At 34.2% G+C, this 15,361-nt stretch overlaps 1 protein-coding gene across 6 annotated transcripts in view; it reads left to right on the top strand.

Annotated features, from left to right (window-relative positions):
* The window catches only part of CSMD3 (CUB and Sushi multiple domains 3), a 1,239,477-nt gene that overhangs the window by 748,585 nt on the left and 475,531 nt on the right, over positions 1-15,361 (top strand). For all 6 annotated transcript variants that reach the window (XM_032246339.1, XM_032246357.1, XM_032246370.1 and 3 more), the window contains 3 exons: positions 1,074-1,256; positions 5,666-5,992; positions 8,702-8,896. In XM_032246339.1, the coding sequence (XP_032102230.1) occupies positions 1,074-1,256; positions 5,666-5,992; positions 8,702-8,896 (705 nt within the window). The remainder of the gene's footprint in view (positions 1-1,073; positions 1,257-5,665; positions 5,993-8,701; positions 8,897-15,361) is intronic.

Raw genomic sequence — 15,361 nt, 5'->3', positions numbered from 1 at the left:
ACTGCATAGTTTTTGTGAAGACAATTTTTAGGTTTCTGTGATGTTACATATTAGATATGTCTGTGTGGAATTACACATCTTGAAAAAAGAGTTTGAAATATACACATTAAATTGGTGTTAGTGAATAACAGAGGAACTAGGAATGTGTTGATACTGGGGTGTCAGGAGAGACTATAACTTTATCTCAAAGTTACATTTTTAAAATTTGTGTTTATTTTTAATTTTTACTATTGTTTGTTTGAAGACAACTGTATTACTAAGATTTTATGTGACTTATAAACCAAATAAACCACCACTATAATTTACTGCTAACGTTCATAGTTACACAGTGATGATCCCAGGTATTTGAAGTTTCTTTGGATACACCTCAAAGGGTGTTTTAATGGCATTAAAACACTTTTTTTTCAATCTGTTTCAATTCATCCAAGAAACATTTATTAAGGAACATAGCTGAGTAATTTGGAATTCAAAACTGACTGCTGCCTTTGAGTATATATATATATATATAAAATGTCTAGTTGGGGAAATAATTCAACCAAAAAGTACCAGACTGAGGACAGATCCTAGGTGAGAAGTATTCATTGTTTTCTATAAGAGTATAGACACAGATAGTGTTCCCTCATTACCTGGTCATGATTCAAGGATTTGCCGTATCCTATAGAAATTATAAGACTAAGAAAAGCCTTTGGGATTTGAGGGAAATACACATTTATGTCTATGTGTGTGTATATTTATGCATATATGTAGTACAGAGAGAAATCTGAGATCTTATCATAATTTTTCTGTTAAGTAAATGGGCTCTGGCAACCTCATTAGCTCTGATGACCTCGGATTCTTCATCTACTAAAAGAAAGAAATACACTAATCATTCTCTTAAGATCATTTTATCCAGTCTTACCTGTAAGAGTGGCAAAATAAATAAATAAATAAATAAATAAAATAACATTGGAGAATATATTTATTTTTTTTCTGAAATATCTCCACAACAAAGAGCATATATCTACCTAACTTGTAGTATGGGTACCATATGCCTGCAACCCTTGGAAAGTGACTTTTATCTTCTATTTTTGCAGAAATTGAGAAAGAAAGTTGCGGTGATCCTGGTACACCCTTATATGGAATTAGAGAAGGTGATGGATTTTCTAATCGTGATGTTTTAAGGTTTGAATGCCAGTTTGGATTTGAATTAATTGGAGAGAAGTCCATTGTTTGTCAAGAGAATAACCAATGGTCTGCAAACATACCCATCTGTATCTGTGAGTACCAAATGTTTTACTTCCAGACAGCATATGTTACCCTGTCCTTGCATATAATTGCTTTTGTAATTAATTGCAAAGAGCTGCATCCTTGTAATTATTTTGGATGAGTTGCACTCTGTGGTGCTATCTTTAACAAGTGTGCTTATGCCAAATTATAAATTTTATTACAGATTTAAATACAGTTACCATAGTTCACTTGGTAATTGCAAAATATATATTACATATGTTCTTATAACATTTTATTTTGTGGCATTTTATACTTTCTAAATAGCATACTTCTTATGGAAATTATACATCTGAATGAATTCTAATAGACTCATTTATTTTAATAAGATAGTATATGTTTATTTGCAATCAAAAACATTGAAATATTTTAAGCTTATGTTGTGTGTATAATACATTAACTTATGTTTGCTTGTAGATGCTTACACTAATGCATGAGGTGCCCTTTTTAAAATTGCGTAGAATAAAATTCATTAACATTAATGATATACAATATGCTCAGATTAAAATTGTATTTCTTCAAATACATTAAGATATTGACATTTGACTACAGCAAAAATATTATTGTGCTGCCTATTCATGCACTTGGTGGGCTCAATTAAATACTGTCTTTATTACATTAAAATGAAGGGAGTATTTTTAGAATCTGGCAGAAATTTCCCTAATAACAATATATTGTGTTTGCTCTTCAGGAAGTCTAGAAGAGGAAGAGTGCACAGGTCCCCATCACAGAACCTTTTTATTTTAGTTCTTATCTTTAACCAAGATCACTTTGTGAAGTTCTTTTAAGAGAAGAAAATATATTAGGAGGGTCTGATTTGATTCACTAAAGCTTAGTAATACTTTGAAATACTTTTGGTGAAAATTTTTAATTCTAGGTGTTCTTCTAGGAAGACAATGTTGGCTTAATACTGGATAATCCATTAATGTAATATATCACATCAAAAATTGAAATATTTTAAGAGCATTTTAATAGACTCCAAAATGCATTTAGCAAAAATATTGAAAATATTGTTGACTAAAACCAATTTTTAAAACATTCTTGAATACTAGAAAACATTCTTTACTATTTTAAAATTAAGTCTAATACCCTGATATGTGATTAAAAATGTGGCAATTAATAATGTTTTATATACCAGTAATAACTAATTTGAAAATACATTTGAAATAGAATGTGTTCAGAAAATAGTTACAAAATACATATAAATAATCCTTACATAATTCCCAATTACTCATATCAAAAAAATTATAAAACTTTACAAGAAAATTTTATAACAAAATACAGATAGATGTCATGTTCCTGAATGATAAATCATTATATCAAATACATGAATTATATAGAAATTGCTAGGCCGGGTGCGGTGGCTCAAGCCTGTAATCCCAGCACTTTGGGAGGCCGAGGCGGGTGGATCACGAGGTCAAGAGATCGAGACCATCCTGGTCAACATGGTGAAACCCCGTCTCTACTAAAAATACAAAACATTAGCTGGGCATGGTGGCGTGTGCCTGTAATCCCAGCTACTCAGGAGGCTGAGGCAGGAGAATTGCCTGAACCCAGGAGACGGAGGTTGCGGTGAGCCGAGATCGCGCCATTGCACTCCAGCCTGGGTAACAAGAGCGAAACTCCATCTCAAAAAAAAAAAAAAAATTGCTTTGCAATTTTAGTCAAAATTCTAACAGTTTCTCTGGAAACTTGACCTACTGCATTGACAGATAGCTAAGTAAAAAGCAGGCAAGAGTAGATATAAGAATTTTGTAAAAGTAAAGTGCTTTTGTGGATGCTGAAGGATAATATTAAGTTATGAGTGTGGTACTAACAAAATTGTAACACATTGGTCAAGGGAAGTTACATAACAACTACATCTGATATAATTAAGAATTTAAAGTATGATATAAGCACCTGTCTATCTGATAAGGGCGATTAAAATGGTGTCTTTGGTTAGCTCTTGTTCCAAGTGGGGATCATTTAGATCAAGAGATGGCAAATAGACTATGGGTCAAATCCACTCTCCTGCCTGCATTTTTAAGTAAAGTTTTATTGGAACATAATCAAACACTTTCATTTACTGATTGTTCCTGGATGCTTTCCAACTATAATTGCAGAATTAAATAGTTGCAAAAGAGATCATATGGTTTGCAAAGCCAAAGCATTTACTACCTACTCCTTTACAGAAAAAGTTTTCTGACCCTTAACTTTTATCAGGAGTTAAAGAATCAAATTATTCCAGTATGCAGGCAGGAAAGAGTGTGAAAAGGGAATGTGTGCACACATTTTGGAATTAGTAGAAAGCTGGGGTGCTTTAACTTTTCAAGAAAAGCTAGAATAAAAGATGTTTTTCCCCTAAAAATGAAATATGATGATTTACAAATGTAATTTTAAATTTTTATGGGGGCAGAAGAAAAAAAAATCAAGCCAAACACATCTGCAATCTAAATTCAATCCAATGACTGTCAGTTTGCAAGCTCCAGTTTAACTTATAAAATTATGCAGAAAAAAATAAATTTGAAGTACAAATATTTTTTGAATGATATAATTTAGAGAAATATCAATTGATAGATATAGTCATACCTATGGTTTTATATTTGTGTAGATAGAGAAATTGATATTAGTGTAATGTCTGAATGTTAATAAAATATATGATCCTAAAAAAAAGTAAGAAATGCAAACTTATTTTAATATTCAAATTAAAACAAATTATTTATGCCAAAATAGTTTTAAAGTAAGAAAATAATGAGAAACTTTTATGCATATTATCTACTGAGAGATCATAATGTTAAAGGATTAGAGTTTATAAGCAGATTATTTTTTAAAAGAAAATAAAAATGTCTAATAAACCTATGAAATCTTTAACTTCTCTAGTAGTCAAAGAAATGCAAGTTAAGACAATGAGTTATCACTTTTTTTATCTGTGGAAGAAAACGAAAATAATCACAATACTATACTGGCACAGTTGTATTCTCCGATATTTCTGTTATTTTTCAATAACATTGAAATAACTTTTTAAATCATAAAAATAGCAAAATGTTTTGAGTCTTAAATTCATATCCTTTGTCAAACTAAGTACTTTTTTTGAAAATGTATGCCAAGGAACTAATGAACAACAACAAAAAACTTTCCTCAAGAGTATGGTCACTGTTATTTATATTTCAAAATTTTAAATGTCAAACATTAGAATAACAGATTAATTTTTATATATCCATATAAATTAATGGGGTGGGAGTTTTAAATAATAAGTATATATTTTGCTTAAATAATTGACTTGAAAAACTCACATATTAAATATAGGAAAACATAATTTAGTACAAAATGTAGGGAATTCAATTTTTTAATAAATATGTAATAAAAGGTCAGGTACCGTGGCTCACACCTGTAATCCCAGCACTTTGGGAGGCCAAGATGAGCGAGTCACCTGAGGTCAGGAGTTTGAGACCAGTCTGACCAATATGGTGAAACCCCATCTCCACTAAAAATACAAAAAATAGCTGGGTGCGATGGTAAGCGCCTGTAATCCCAGCTACTTGGGAAGCTGAGGTGGGAGAATCATTTGCACCAGGGAGGTGGAGGTTGCAGTGAGCTGAAATCACACCACTGCACTCTAGCCTGAGTGACAAAGTGAGACTTGGTCTCCAAGGGATGAAAGGTAATGAAAACATTGGAAAATAATGTATCGATACTTAAACTTTGATTTCCTTTGAGTAATATATCATTTTCTTTTGTTTCTTTATCTTTCCTCTGCTTTCTAAGTGTTCTATGTGAATCTTCAAATCAGATATTTTTAAAAGTTAAAAAAAAAAAAACTGGAGAAGGAGAAAGATTTCATTTCAGTGTGATGCAAGAGCTCTCATTTAGCTTTTCTTCAGGTTTTAGATGCCAATAATGGCTGTTATAGAAGTTAATTTATCTTCTTATTTGTGTTGTAAACTATCAGAGCATCCACTGCCACCATAGAAATGAAACTTACACATTTATAACCACCACCCTGAGTGTTTTCTGAGCTACAGGATTATTTTGCTGTTAATATCCACCTAATATTTTTTGTCTTCAATCATTTCAAGAATCTTACTCCTTTTTATGGAAACTTCTATTTATTTCTTTTATTTTTAAGCACTGAAATGAACACTTTACACAGTGTAACATAGACAAGATATGTGTTAAAAATTGCTTATTCCAGTTATATTTTTGTGCATTATTTAAGGGTAGAGCCTTAAGTTTATCCTAAGTACTAGTTGCCTTTTTCAATATGTAAAAATAGTAAGCTTTTTTGTTCTGTTTTGTAAGATAACTTATGTAATTTAATATTATCTTATACTGCTAATTGATTGTAATTTTCAAATATGACAAAATAAGGTGAAACATTATTATTGAATATTTATTGGATTTTATAATCTTCCTATTTCACCAGTTCCCTGCCTCTCTAACTTTACTGCACCAATGGGAACAGTTCTTTCTCCTGATTACCCAGAAGGGTATGGAAATAATTTAAATTGCATCTGGACGATAATCTCTGATCCAGGGAGCCGGATACATCTTTCTTTCAATGACTTTGATTTGGAATCCCAGTTTGATTTCCTTGCTGTTAAAGATGGTGACTCTCCAGATTCTCCAATTCTTGGAACATTTACTGGGGCTGAGGTGCCTTCCCATCTTACTAGCAATAGTCACATACTGCGATTGGAATTTCAAGCTGACCACTCAATGTCAGGACGTGGCTTTAACATCACTTACAACAGTAAGTTTCTGTTTCTGTTTTATTCCACGTATTTCTACAAATTTGAGCTGAAAAGTTGATCACGCATCACTTGTTTCCTAGTTAAGAAAATTTGTAAAACCTGTAAATCTCATTATGCCAAGGATGGTTATTTTGTCCTTCATTTCCGACCACATTTTACTCCCTATTATTATTAATATTTTTCTTTGTTTGTGAGAGGTCCAATATCAAGGAAATATGTTTCAAATATTGTTATATAAGCCAATATATTTATCATTGTTATATCAGCCAACATATTAATACCTTAGCATAAACTCAAAGCTATTATAGACCACATACTTTGTTATTTGTATGCAAAATAAAAGATAAATAGGGCTTCCCTTGAAGATATTCATATACCAATAGATGTTAAACAACTAATCATGGCCTGAAATTAAAATTCCAAAGAAAAAATTCACATGGCTACAGTATCATCATAGAGAAGGAAATAATTAACTTTGGATCTTCGCTTTGTTTTAGGTTTTAATAACTGAGCCACAGTATGCACATTAGTAAAACCACAATGGATTGCTATAAAGAATAAATTAGTGATGCATGTGAATAATTTAGCACAGAGTACATGGTACTTAGTAAAAGCTTAATAAACATTAGCTATTATTGTTTAGTTGGTTTTTGAACAATTATCATGACATCTTATGTTGTGTGAGATGTTGAATATTATTTATCTGCAAAAATGTTTATAATTATAGAAAAAAGATGAATCACATAAAGAAGAAAAACCTTAGTGGATTAACAATGCTTACATATTAATGCTTCTGTTTGCAAATATTTTAGCTGAAGCCATAGAATACAAGTAATTTTTACTTCTTCTCCTTGAAGCTTTTACACTATGTCAGATATTGATCAATTGGATGAGTTAATATTTAATTATCACCTAATAATAGGATTTAGGTTTCAGCTCTTCTTGTGACTTTTTAAAAATAATTTCACACCTCGCTCCAGCCCTCACCTATTCAATGTTAAACTTTGGCAGGTAGTAACAAAGCATAATTGTGGTGTTCTCCAACTGACACTAGTGGTGAATACTGTTGCTGTAAGTTGTAAACATGTAACATATGTTTAGCTGTGACATATGTCATAGAAGCTTGCTGTATAAAATGACTGCTTTATCTGAGAATCAATTCATACATATGTCTAAACAATAGATATGTATGTGCATCTATCTATTTATAATTTCTATTTTGTCTTAAATGCATAATATTTTTAACTTTAATATTGATAGTCCTTCAGGGAATTATGAAAATATGTCTTCCTGTTCCTGATTCTGTTCTATAGTAAATAATTTAATTGATAATGTGCATATTATTTTATTTAACACTTATTACTAAGATTCACTTTTCTGAAAAAATAATCAGGTAACGTATATTAGAGTTACCCTGCTTAATCAAAATTGAGCTTTTAAGACTACAAAATAAAACAATAATTAGAAATAAGCTTACATACAAAACATATTTTATGTATTCTAAAACTTACCTTAACATTCTTTTGCACTGTTTTACTTAAGAAGAATAGATAGTAAAATTATACAATTTATAACCAGCATCAAAGTGATCATTAGTGAGAAAATTTTAAATAACTGCATGTATTAGTGCAATATGAATATAATAAATTATAAGCATATCACAAAATATATTTTATACTTTTACACTTTGCAACCTTATTCTTCCATTTATATTATAATGCATTAAAATTTTATAATACACAACTAGTCACTCAAATGAATACAGAGAAAAATTTGGATGGTTCACGTAATCTATTTTCTATGAAAAATTCAAATAAACACATTTTTATTATACTCTGCTATTTGCTGTACCTTGGCTGAATACACACTGTGAGAGAAACAAGGTAGAATAAGGTAGTGGCCCTGAGGTCAAGAACTCATGTTCTCCTGAGGGACATGAGACAAATAACCCAAGATACAATAAGTTGTTGAGAAAAAAATTAAAAGCCAGTTCAGGAGATACATTTAAATTCTATCAAGTCCTATGACCATAGCCATGCACCTTAACCTTCCCTGAGTCTAACATTACTCTTTTTAATAGATGGCAATACTTTCCTCATCAGCTGTTCTAATTATTAAATGAGATAATAACATATCACTGTGCCTAGAACACGATAATTGCAAAAGAATTAACTCTCTCCCCTTTTCTCAGACGGCAGAAAACAAATGTCATGGAAAATTATAAAGAAATTGTAAAACTTTCATACTAGATTGAGACATTTCACTTTAATTCTCACAATGAGACTCACTCTTTCTTTCTATTCTGAACAGAGTGAATAAAGAAAATTTCCAAAGAGATATAGTCAATTCATTTGTATTTTAATTAATTGAAATTCTAACCAGTTTATACTGGAAATATTTGCATAATCTTAGCTAGTCTCATGATATCCAGAAATAAGCAGAAATAATTCTGTTTTGAAATTTTATAATTGTAGAGTATAATTTGTGTTTTAAAACATTCACATTTATTGCACATCACAGGCAAATATGTATGGTCAGAGAAGAACCTCCAAATTTAAAATAAAGATTTTGTAGAAATAAACACAACCTTTAAAACATCTCTCTCTTGCTTTTTTTTTTTTTTTTTTTTTTTACCCAAAATAGAGAAGGATCTCACTCTAGCTAATGTTGTGTGTTTGTGTGTTTTTCTTTGCATATTATTTATAAAGCATTTGGACACAATGAATGCCCTGATCCTGGAGTACCAATCAATGCACGGCGGTTTGGGGACAACTTTCAATTAGGAAGTTCAATTTCAGTTATTTGTGAAGAAGGATTTATTAAAACCCAGGGAACAGAAACAATTACATGTATTCTTATGGATGGAAAAGTAATGTGGAGTGGACCAATTCCAAGATGTGGAGGTAAGTATAGTAGTGAGTGAGAAATAGTACCTCATCATCATTATGTAAAAGAAACCACAACAGGAAACACATTATCCTACCAGGGCTGTCATAATCATTATCTTAAAATATTACTTGGTATTGTATATTAAACACAAGTTGTTAACGAAATTACACTTTTAATTTTTCATGTTAAAATAAATTTTTAGAAATCTGTCAGAATCTTACTTTTTTCTTAAAAATGCTCTTATTAAAAGATACACATTAATAAATGGTAAATATTGGTCACATATGGAAAATCTCTTTAGTATACTTTTTTAAAAAAATTTTTATTGTACTTTGGACTCTGGGGTACATGTGTATATCCTGCATCCTGCAGGATTGTTGCATAGATACATACATACAATGGTGGTTTGCTGTCTCCATTCCCTCCCTGCCCCGCCCCTATCACCTACCTCAGGCATTTCTCCCAGTGTTATCCCTCCCCATCCTCCCTCCCCACGCTGTCCCTCCTCTCCCCTCCCCTCCACCCCCTCCACTTAGCCCAGTGAGTGTTGTTCTCTTCCCTGTGCCTAGGTGTTCTCATTGTTCGTCAGCCACCTGTGAGTGAAAACGTGGTGATTTGTTTTCTGTTCTTGTATCAGTTTGCTGAGAATGGTGGTTTCTAGATTCATCCATGTCTCTACAAAGGACACAAACTGTTTTTTATGGCTGCACAGTATTCCATGGTGTATATGTACAACATTTTCTTTGTCCAGTCTATCATTGATGGGCTTTTGGGTTGGTTTCAGGTCTTTGCTATCATAAACAGTGCCACAATGACCATACACGTGCATGTGTCTTTATAAAAGAATGATTTATAATCCTTTGGGTAAATATCCAGTAATGGGATTGCTGGGTCAAATGGAATTTCTATTTCTAGATTCTTGAGGAATCACCACACTGTCTTCATAACGGTGGAACTAATTTACGCTTCCATCAACAGTGTAAAAGTGTTCCTTTTTTTTCACATCCTCTCCAGCATCTGTTGTCCCAAGATATTTTAATGATCGCCATTCTAATTGGCGTGAGGTGGTATCTCATGCCAGTTAGAATGGCAATCATTAAAATATCTGGAGATACCACCTCAATGTGTTTTTGATTTGCATTTCTCTTATGATCAATGATGAGCTTTTTTTCATATGTTTGTTGACCTCATAAATGTCTTCTTTTTGAAAAGTGTCTATTCATATCCTTCACCCACTTTTGAATGGGTTTGTTGGTTTTTTTCTTGTAAACCTGTTTTAGTTCTTTGTAGATTCTGGCTATTATCCCTTTGTAAGATGAGTAGATTGCAAATTTTTTTTTCCATTTGGTTGGTTGCTGGTTCACTCTAATGATTGTTTCTTTTGCTGTGAGGAAGCTCTGGAGTTTAATTAGATCCCATTTGTCTATTTTGGCTTTTGTTGCCAATGCTTTTGGTGTTTTAGTCATGAGGTCCTTGTCTATGCCTATGTCCTGAACGGTGTTGCCTAGGTTTTCTTCCAGGGTTTTTATGGTGTTAGTTCTTATGTTTAAATCTTTAATCCATCTGGACTTAGTTTTTGTATAACGTGTAAGAAAGGGGTCTAGTTTCAGCTTCCTACATATGGCTAGCCCGTTTTCCTAACACCATTTATTAAACAAGGAATCCTTTCTCCATTGCTTGTTTTTGTCCAGTTTGTCAAAGATCAGAGGGTTGTAGATGTGTGGTGTCCTTTCTGAGGCCTCTGTTCTGCTCCATTGGTCTGTATCTCTGTTTTGGTATAAGTACCATCCTGTTCTGATTGCTGTAGGCTTGTTGTATAGTTTGAAGTCAGGTAGCTTGATGCCTCAAGCTTTATTCTTTTTCTTAGGATTGTCTTGGCTATGCAGGCTCTCTTTTGGTTCCATGTGAAGTTTAAAGCGTTTTTTTCCAGTTTTGTGAAGAAGGTCAATGGTAGATTGATGGGGATAGCATAGAATCTATAAATTACTTTGGACAGTATGGCCATTTTCACAATATTGATTCTTCCTCACCATGAGCATGGAATGTTTTTCCATCTGTCTGTGTCCTTTCTTATTTCCTTGATCAGTGGTTTATAGTTCTCGTTGCGTAGATCTTTTGTATCCTTTGTTAGTTATATTCCTAGGTATTTTATTCTCTTGGTAGCAATTGTAAATGTTTGTCTGTTGTTGGTGTATAGGAATGCTTGTGATTTCTGCATATTGATTTTGTATCCTGAGACTTTGCTGAAGATGCTTATCAGCTTAAGGAGGTTTTGGGCTGAGATGATGGGGTCTTCTAAATATATGATCCTGTCATCTACAAATAGGGACAATTTCACTTCTTCTTTTCCTAATTAAATGCCCTTTATTTCTTTTTCTTGCCTAATTGCTCTGGCTAAAACTTCCAATACTATATTAAGAAGGAGTGGTGAGAGAGGGCATCCTTGTCTAATGCCAGTTTTTAAAGAGAATGCTTCTAGTTTTTGACTGTTCAGTATGATATTGGCTGTGGGTTTGTAATTAATAACTTTTATTATTTTGTGATACATTCCATTAATAGCTAATTTATTGAGAGTTTTTAGCATAAAGGGCTGTTGAATTTTGTCGAAGGCCTACTCTGCATCTGTTGAGATAATTGTGTGGTTTTTGTCTTTAGTTCTGTTTATGTGATGGATTACGTTTATAAATTTGCATATGTTGAACCAGCCTTGCATCCCCACGATGAAGCCTACTTGATTGTGGTGGATAAGCATTTTGATGTGCTGTTGGATTCGGTTTGCCAGTATTTTATTGAGGATTTTTGCATCAATGTCCATCATGGATATTGGCTTGTAGTTTTCTTTTTTAGCTGTGTCTCTGCCAGGTTTTGGTATCAGGATGATGTTGGTCTCATAGAAAGAGTTGGAGAGGGTTCCCTCTCTTTGTATTGTTTGGAAAAGTTTCAACAGGAATGCTACCAGCTCCTGTTTGTACATCTGGTAGAATTCGGCTGTGAACTTGTCTGGACCTGGACTCTTTTTCATTGTTAGGCTATTAATTGCTACCTAAACCTCAGATCTTGTTATTGGTCTATTCAGGGTTTCAGCTTCTTCCTGGCTTAGTCTTGAGAATGTGCAAGTGTCCAGGAGTTTACCCATTTCTTCCAGATTTACTGTTTTATATGCGTAGAGCTGTTTGTAGCAATCTCTGATGGTAGTTTGTATTTCCAAGGAATCAGTGGTGATCTCCCCTTTATCGTTTTTTTATTGCATCTATTCAATTTTTCTCTCTTTTCTTTTTTATTAGTCTAGCTAGCAGTCTGTCTATTTTGTTGATCTTTTCAAAAAACCAGCTCCTGGATTGGTTGATTTTTTGAATGGTTTTATACATCTCTGTCTCCTTCAGTTCTGCTCTGATCTTAGTTATTTCTTGTCTTCTGCTAGCTTGTGAGTTTTTTTGATCTTGCTACTCTAGCTTTTTCAATTTTGATGATAGGGTTTTGATTTTAGATCTTTTCTTGTTTCTCATGTGGGCATTTATTGCTATAAATTTCCCTCTAGACACTGCTTTAAATTTGTCCCATAGATTCTGGTATGTTGTGTCTTCGTTCTCATTGGTTTCAAAAAACATTTTTATTTCTGCCTTCATTTCATTTTTTATCCATTCATCATTCAGTAGCAAATTGTTCAGTTTCCATGTGATTGTGTGGTTTTGAGTGCGTTTCTTAATCCTGAGTTCTAATTTGATTGTCCTGTGGTCTGTGATACTGTTTGTTATGATTTCCATTCTTTTGCATTTGCTAAGGAGTGATTTACTTCTAATTATGTGGTCAGTTTTAGAGTAAGTGTGATGTGGTGCTGAAAAGAATGTGTATTCTGTGGATTTGGGGTGGAGTGTTCAGTAAATGTCATTAGGTTCACTTGGTCCAGATCTGCGTTCAAGTCATGGATATCCTTGTTGACTTTCAGTGTCATTGAGCTGTCCAATATTGTCAGTGGAGTGTTAAAGTCTCCCACTATTATTGTGCAGGAGTCTAAGTCTCTTTGTAGGTCATTAAGAACTTGCTTTATGTAAAAAAAAAAAACAAAAAAAAAGCTTGCTTTGTGTATCTGGGTGCTCATGCACTGGGTGTGTATATTAGGATGGTTAACTCTTCTTGTTGCATTGATCCTTTTACCATTATATAATGCCCTTCTTTGCCTCTTTTGATCTTTTGTGGTTTAAAGCTCATTTTATCAGAGACTAGGATTGCTACCCCTGGTTTGTTTTTTGTTTTTTTTTCTCTCCATTTGCCTGGTCAATCTTCTTCCATCCCCTTATTTTGAGTCTATGTGAGCCTTTGCCCATGAGATTGGTCTCCTGAATACAGCACATTGATGGTTCTTGACTTTTCATCCAGTTTGCCAGTCTGTGTCTTTTGATTGAGGCATTTAGGCCATTTACATTCGACATTAATATTGTTATGTTTGAATTTGATCCTGCCATTTTGTTACTGGCTGGGTTTTACCCATTAGTTGACACAGTTTCTTCATTGTATTGTTGTTCTTTACCATTTGATACATTTTTGCAGTGGTGGGTACTGGTCATTCCTTTCCATGTTTAGTACTTCCTTCAGGAGCTCTTGTAAGGCAGGTCTTGTAGTGATGAAATCTCTCAGCAATTGCTTGTCCATAAAAGATTTTATTTCTTCTTCACTTATGAAGCTTAGTTTGGCCAGATATGAAATTCTGGGTTGAAAGTACTTTTCTTTAACTGTATGTAGAATATTGGTCCCCACTCCCTTCTAGCTTGTAGGGTTTCTGCCGAGATATCCTCTTTGAGTCTGATAGTCTTTCCTTTGTGGGTGACTCAACCTTTCTCTCTGGCTGCCCTTAGGATTTTTTTACTTCATTTCAACCCTGGTGAATCTGACGATTATGTGCCTTGAGGTTGCTCTTCTTGAGGAATATGTTTATGGTGTTCTCTGTATTTCCTGGATTTGAATGTTGGCCTGCCTTTTTAGGTTGGGGAAGTTCTCGTGTATAATATCCTGAAGAGTGTTTTCCAGCTTGGCTTCATTCTTCCCATCACATTCAGGTATGCCAATCAAGTGTAGATTAGGCCTTTTCATGTAATCCCACAGTTCTTGGAGGCTTTGTTCATTTCCTTCACTCTTTTTTTCTCTAATCTTTGTTCTCATTTTATTTCACTGATTTGATCTTCAATCTCTGATATCCTTTCTTCTGCTTGATTTATTTGGTTGTTGAAACTTGTGTATGCCTGGTGAAGTTTTCATGCTGTTTTTCAGCTCCATCAAGTCATTTATGTTTTTCTTTAAGCTGGTTATTCTAGTTAGCTTTTCATCTAACCTTTTTTCAAGGTTCTTAGTTTCTTTGCATTGGGTTAGAACATGGCCTTTTAACTGAGAGAAGTTTGTTATTACCCACCTTCTAAAGCCTGCTTCTGTCAATTCGTCAAACTCATTCTCTGTCTTGTTTTGTTCCCTTGATGATGAAGAGTTGTGATCCCAGGGAGGAGAAGAGGTGTCTGATCTTTGATGGTTTCATCCTTTTTGCACTGTTTTCTGCCCATCTTGGTGGATTTATCTCCCTTTGATCTTTGAAGTTGGTGATTTCAGGAGGAGTCTCTGAGTGGGTGTCCTTTCTGTTGAGGCTGGAGCTATATCTTTTTTTTGGCTTGTAGAGGTGCTGCTGGGCTGCCTTGGATTTAGTCAGACTGCTGGGTGGGTGGTCTTCCCCTGGAGTTTGTTTGCAGGTAAGATTAGCCCCACCTTCCTTCTCTCCTTCCCCAAGTTCGATCTTTCTGGTTGGGGTCAAACTGGTGTATTCGCCATGAAGCTCTCTAGCACACGGGCTTCAGTTTGAATTTTGTAGGGGTGGGGCCTGTCAGGTCTTATGACCTGTTTCCCTGCTTTCAACTCTGCCTCTTTCTGTGGGATGGGTAGTTCGGTCCCACTGGCATTAGTTCAAACTTCCATGGAGGTCTGTGCCAACAACTTGCGGCACCAGGTGGAAGCCCTTGCTCAGATTTGCATTGACAACTCACAGTGCCCATCCATCTGGCTGGGCACTCATGGACCATGGTTTGCAGGAGGGATGAGAGAAGCACAGGATCCAAATCAGAGCACTGAGGAGGTGAAGTCCCTGACCCTCCAAGCCAGCTGCATGTTCCAGGTGGGGACGCACCCTGCCCTGTCTTGGTTGGCTCTCCCTGGGCTGCTCTCACTCTACTTTGGCTTATCTTCCCTGGGCTGTTTTCAGTGACCTACCAGTCCCACTGAAAGGAACCCGGAACCTCGCTTGGAAACATTAAGTCCTCTAGCCCTCTGAGTCTCATTCTCTGGAAGCTACATTCTGGTATTGCCTCCTCTCAGCCATCTTGGTGCCCCTCCTCTTTAGTATACCTCTTATACTTTAGTATACGTTTTAATATCCATTTCCTTTTTTCTTGGTATTTTAGCTATTCATGGTACACACTAATTTTTAAAAATTTGTTAAGAAT

The sequence above is a fragment of the Sapajus apella genome, unplaced genomic scaffold (genome assembly GCF_009761245.1).
Source record: "Sapajus apella isolate SASKATOON/1434 unplaced genomic scaffold, GSC_monkey_1.0 scaffold3, whole genome shotgun sequence".
NCBI classification, from domain to species: domain Eukaryota; kingdom Metazoa; phylum Chordata; class Mammalia; order Primates; family Cebidae; genus Sapajus; species Sapajus apella.
The sequence above is the reverse complement of the archived record's forward strand: the minus strand, read 5'-3'. Positions and strand labels throughout refer to the sequence as shown.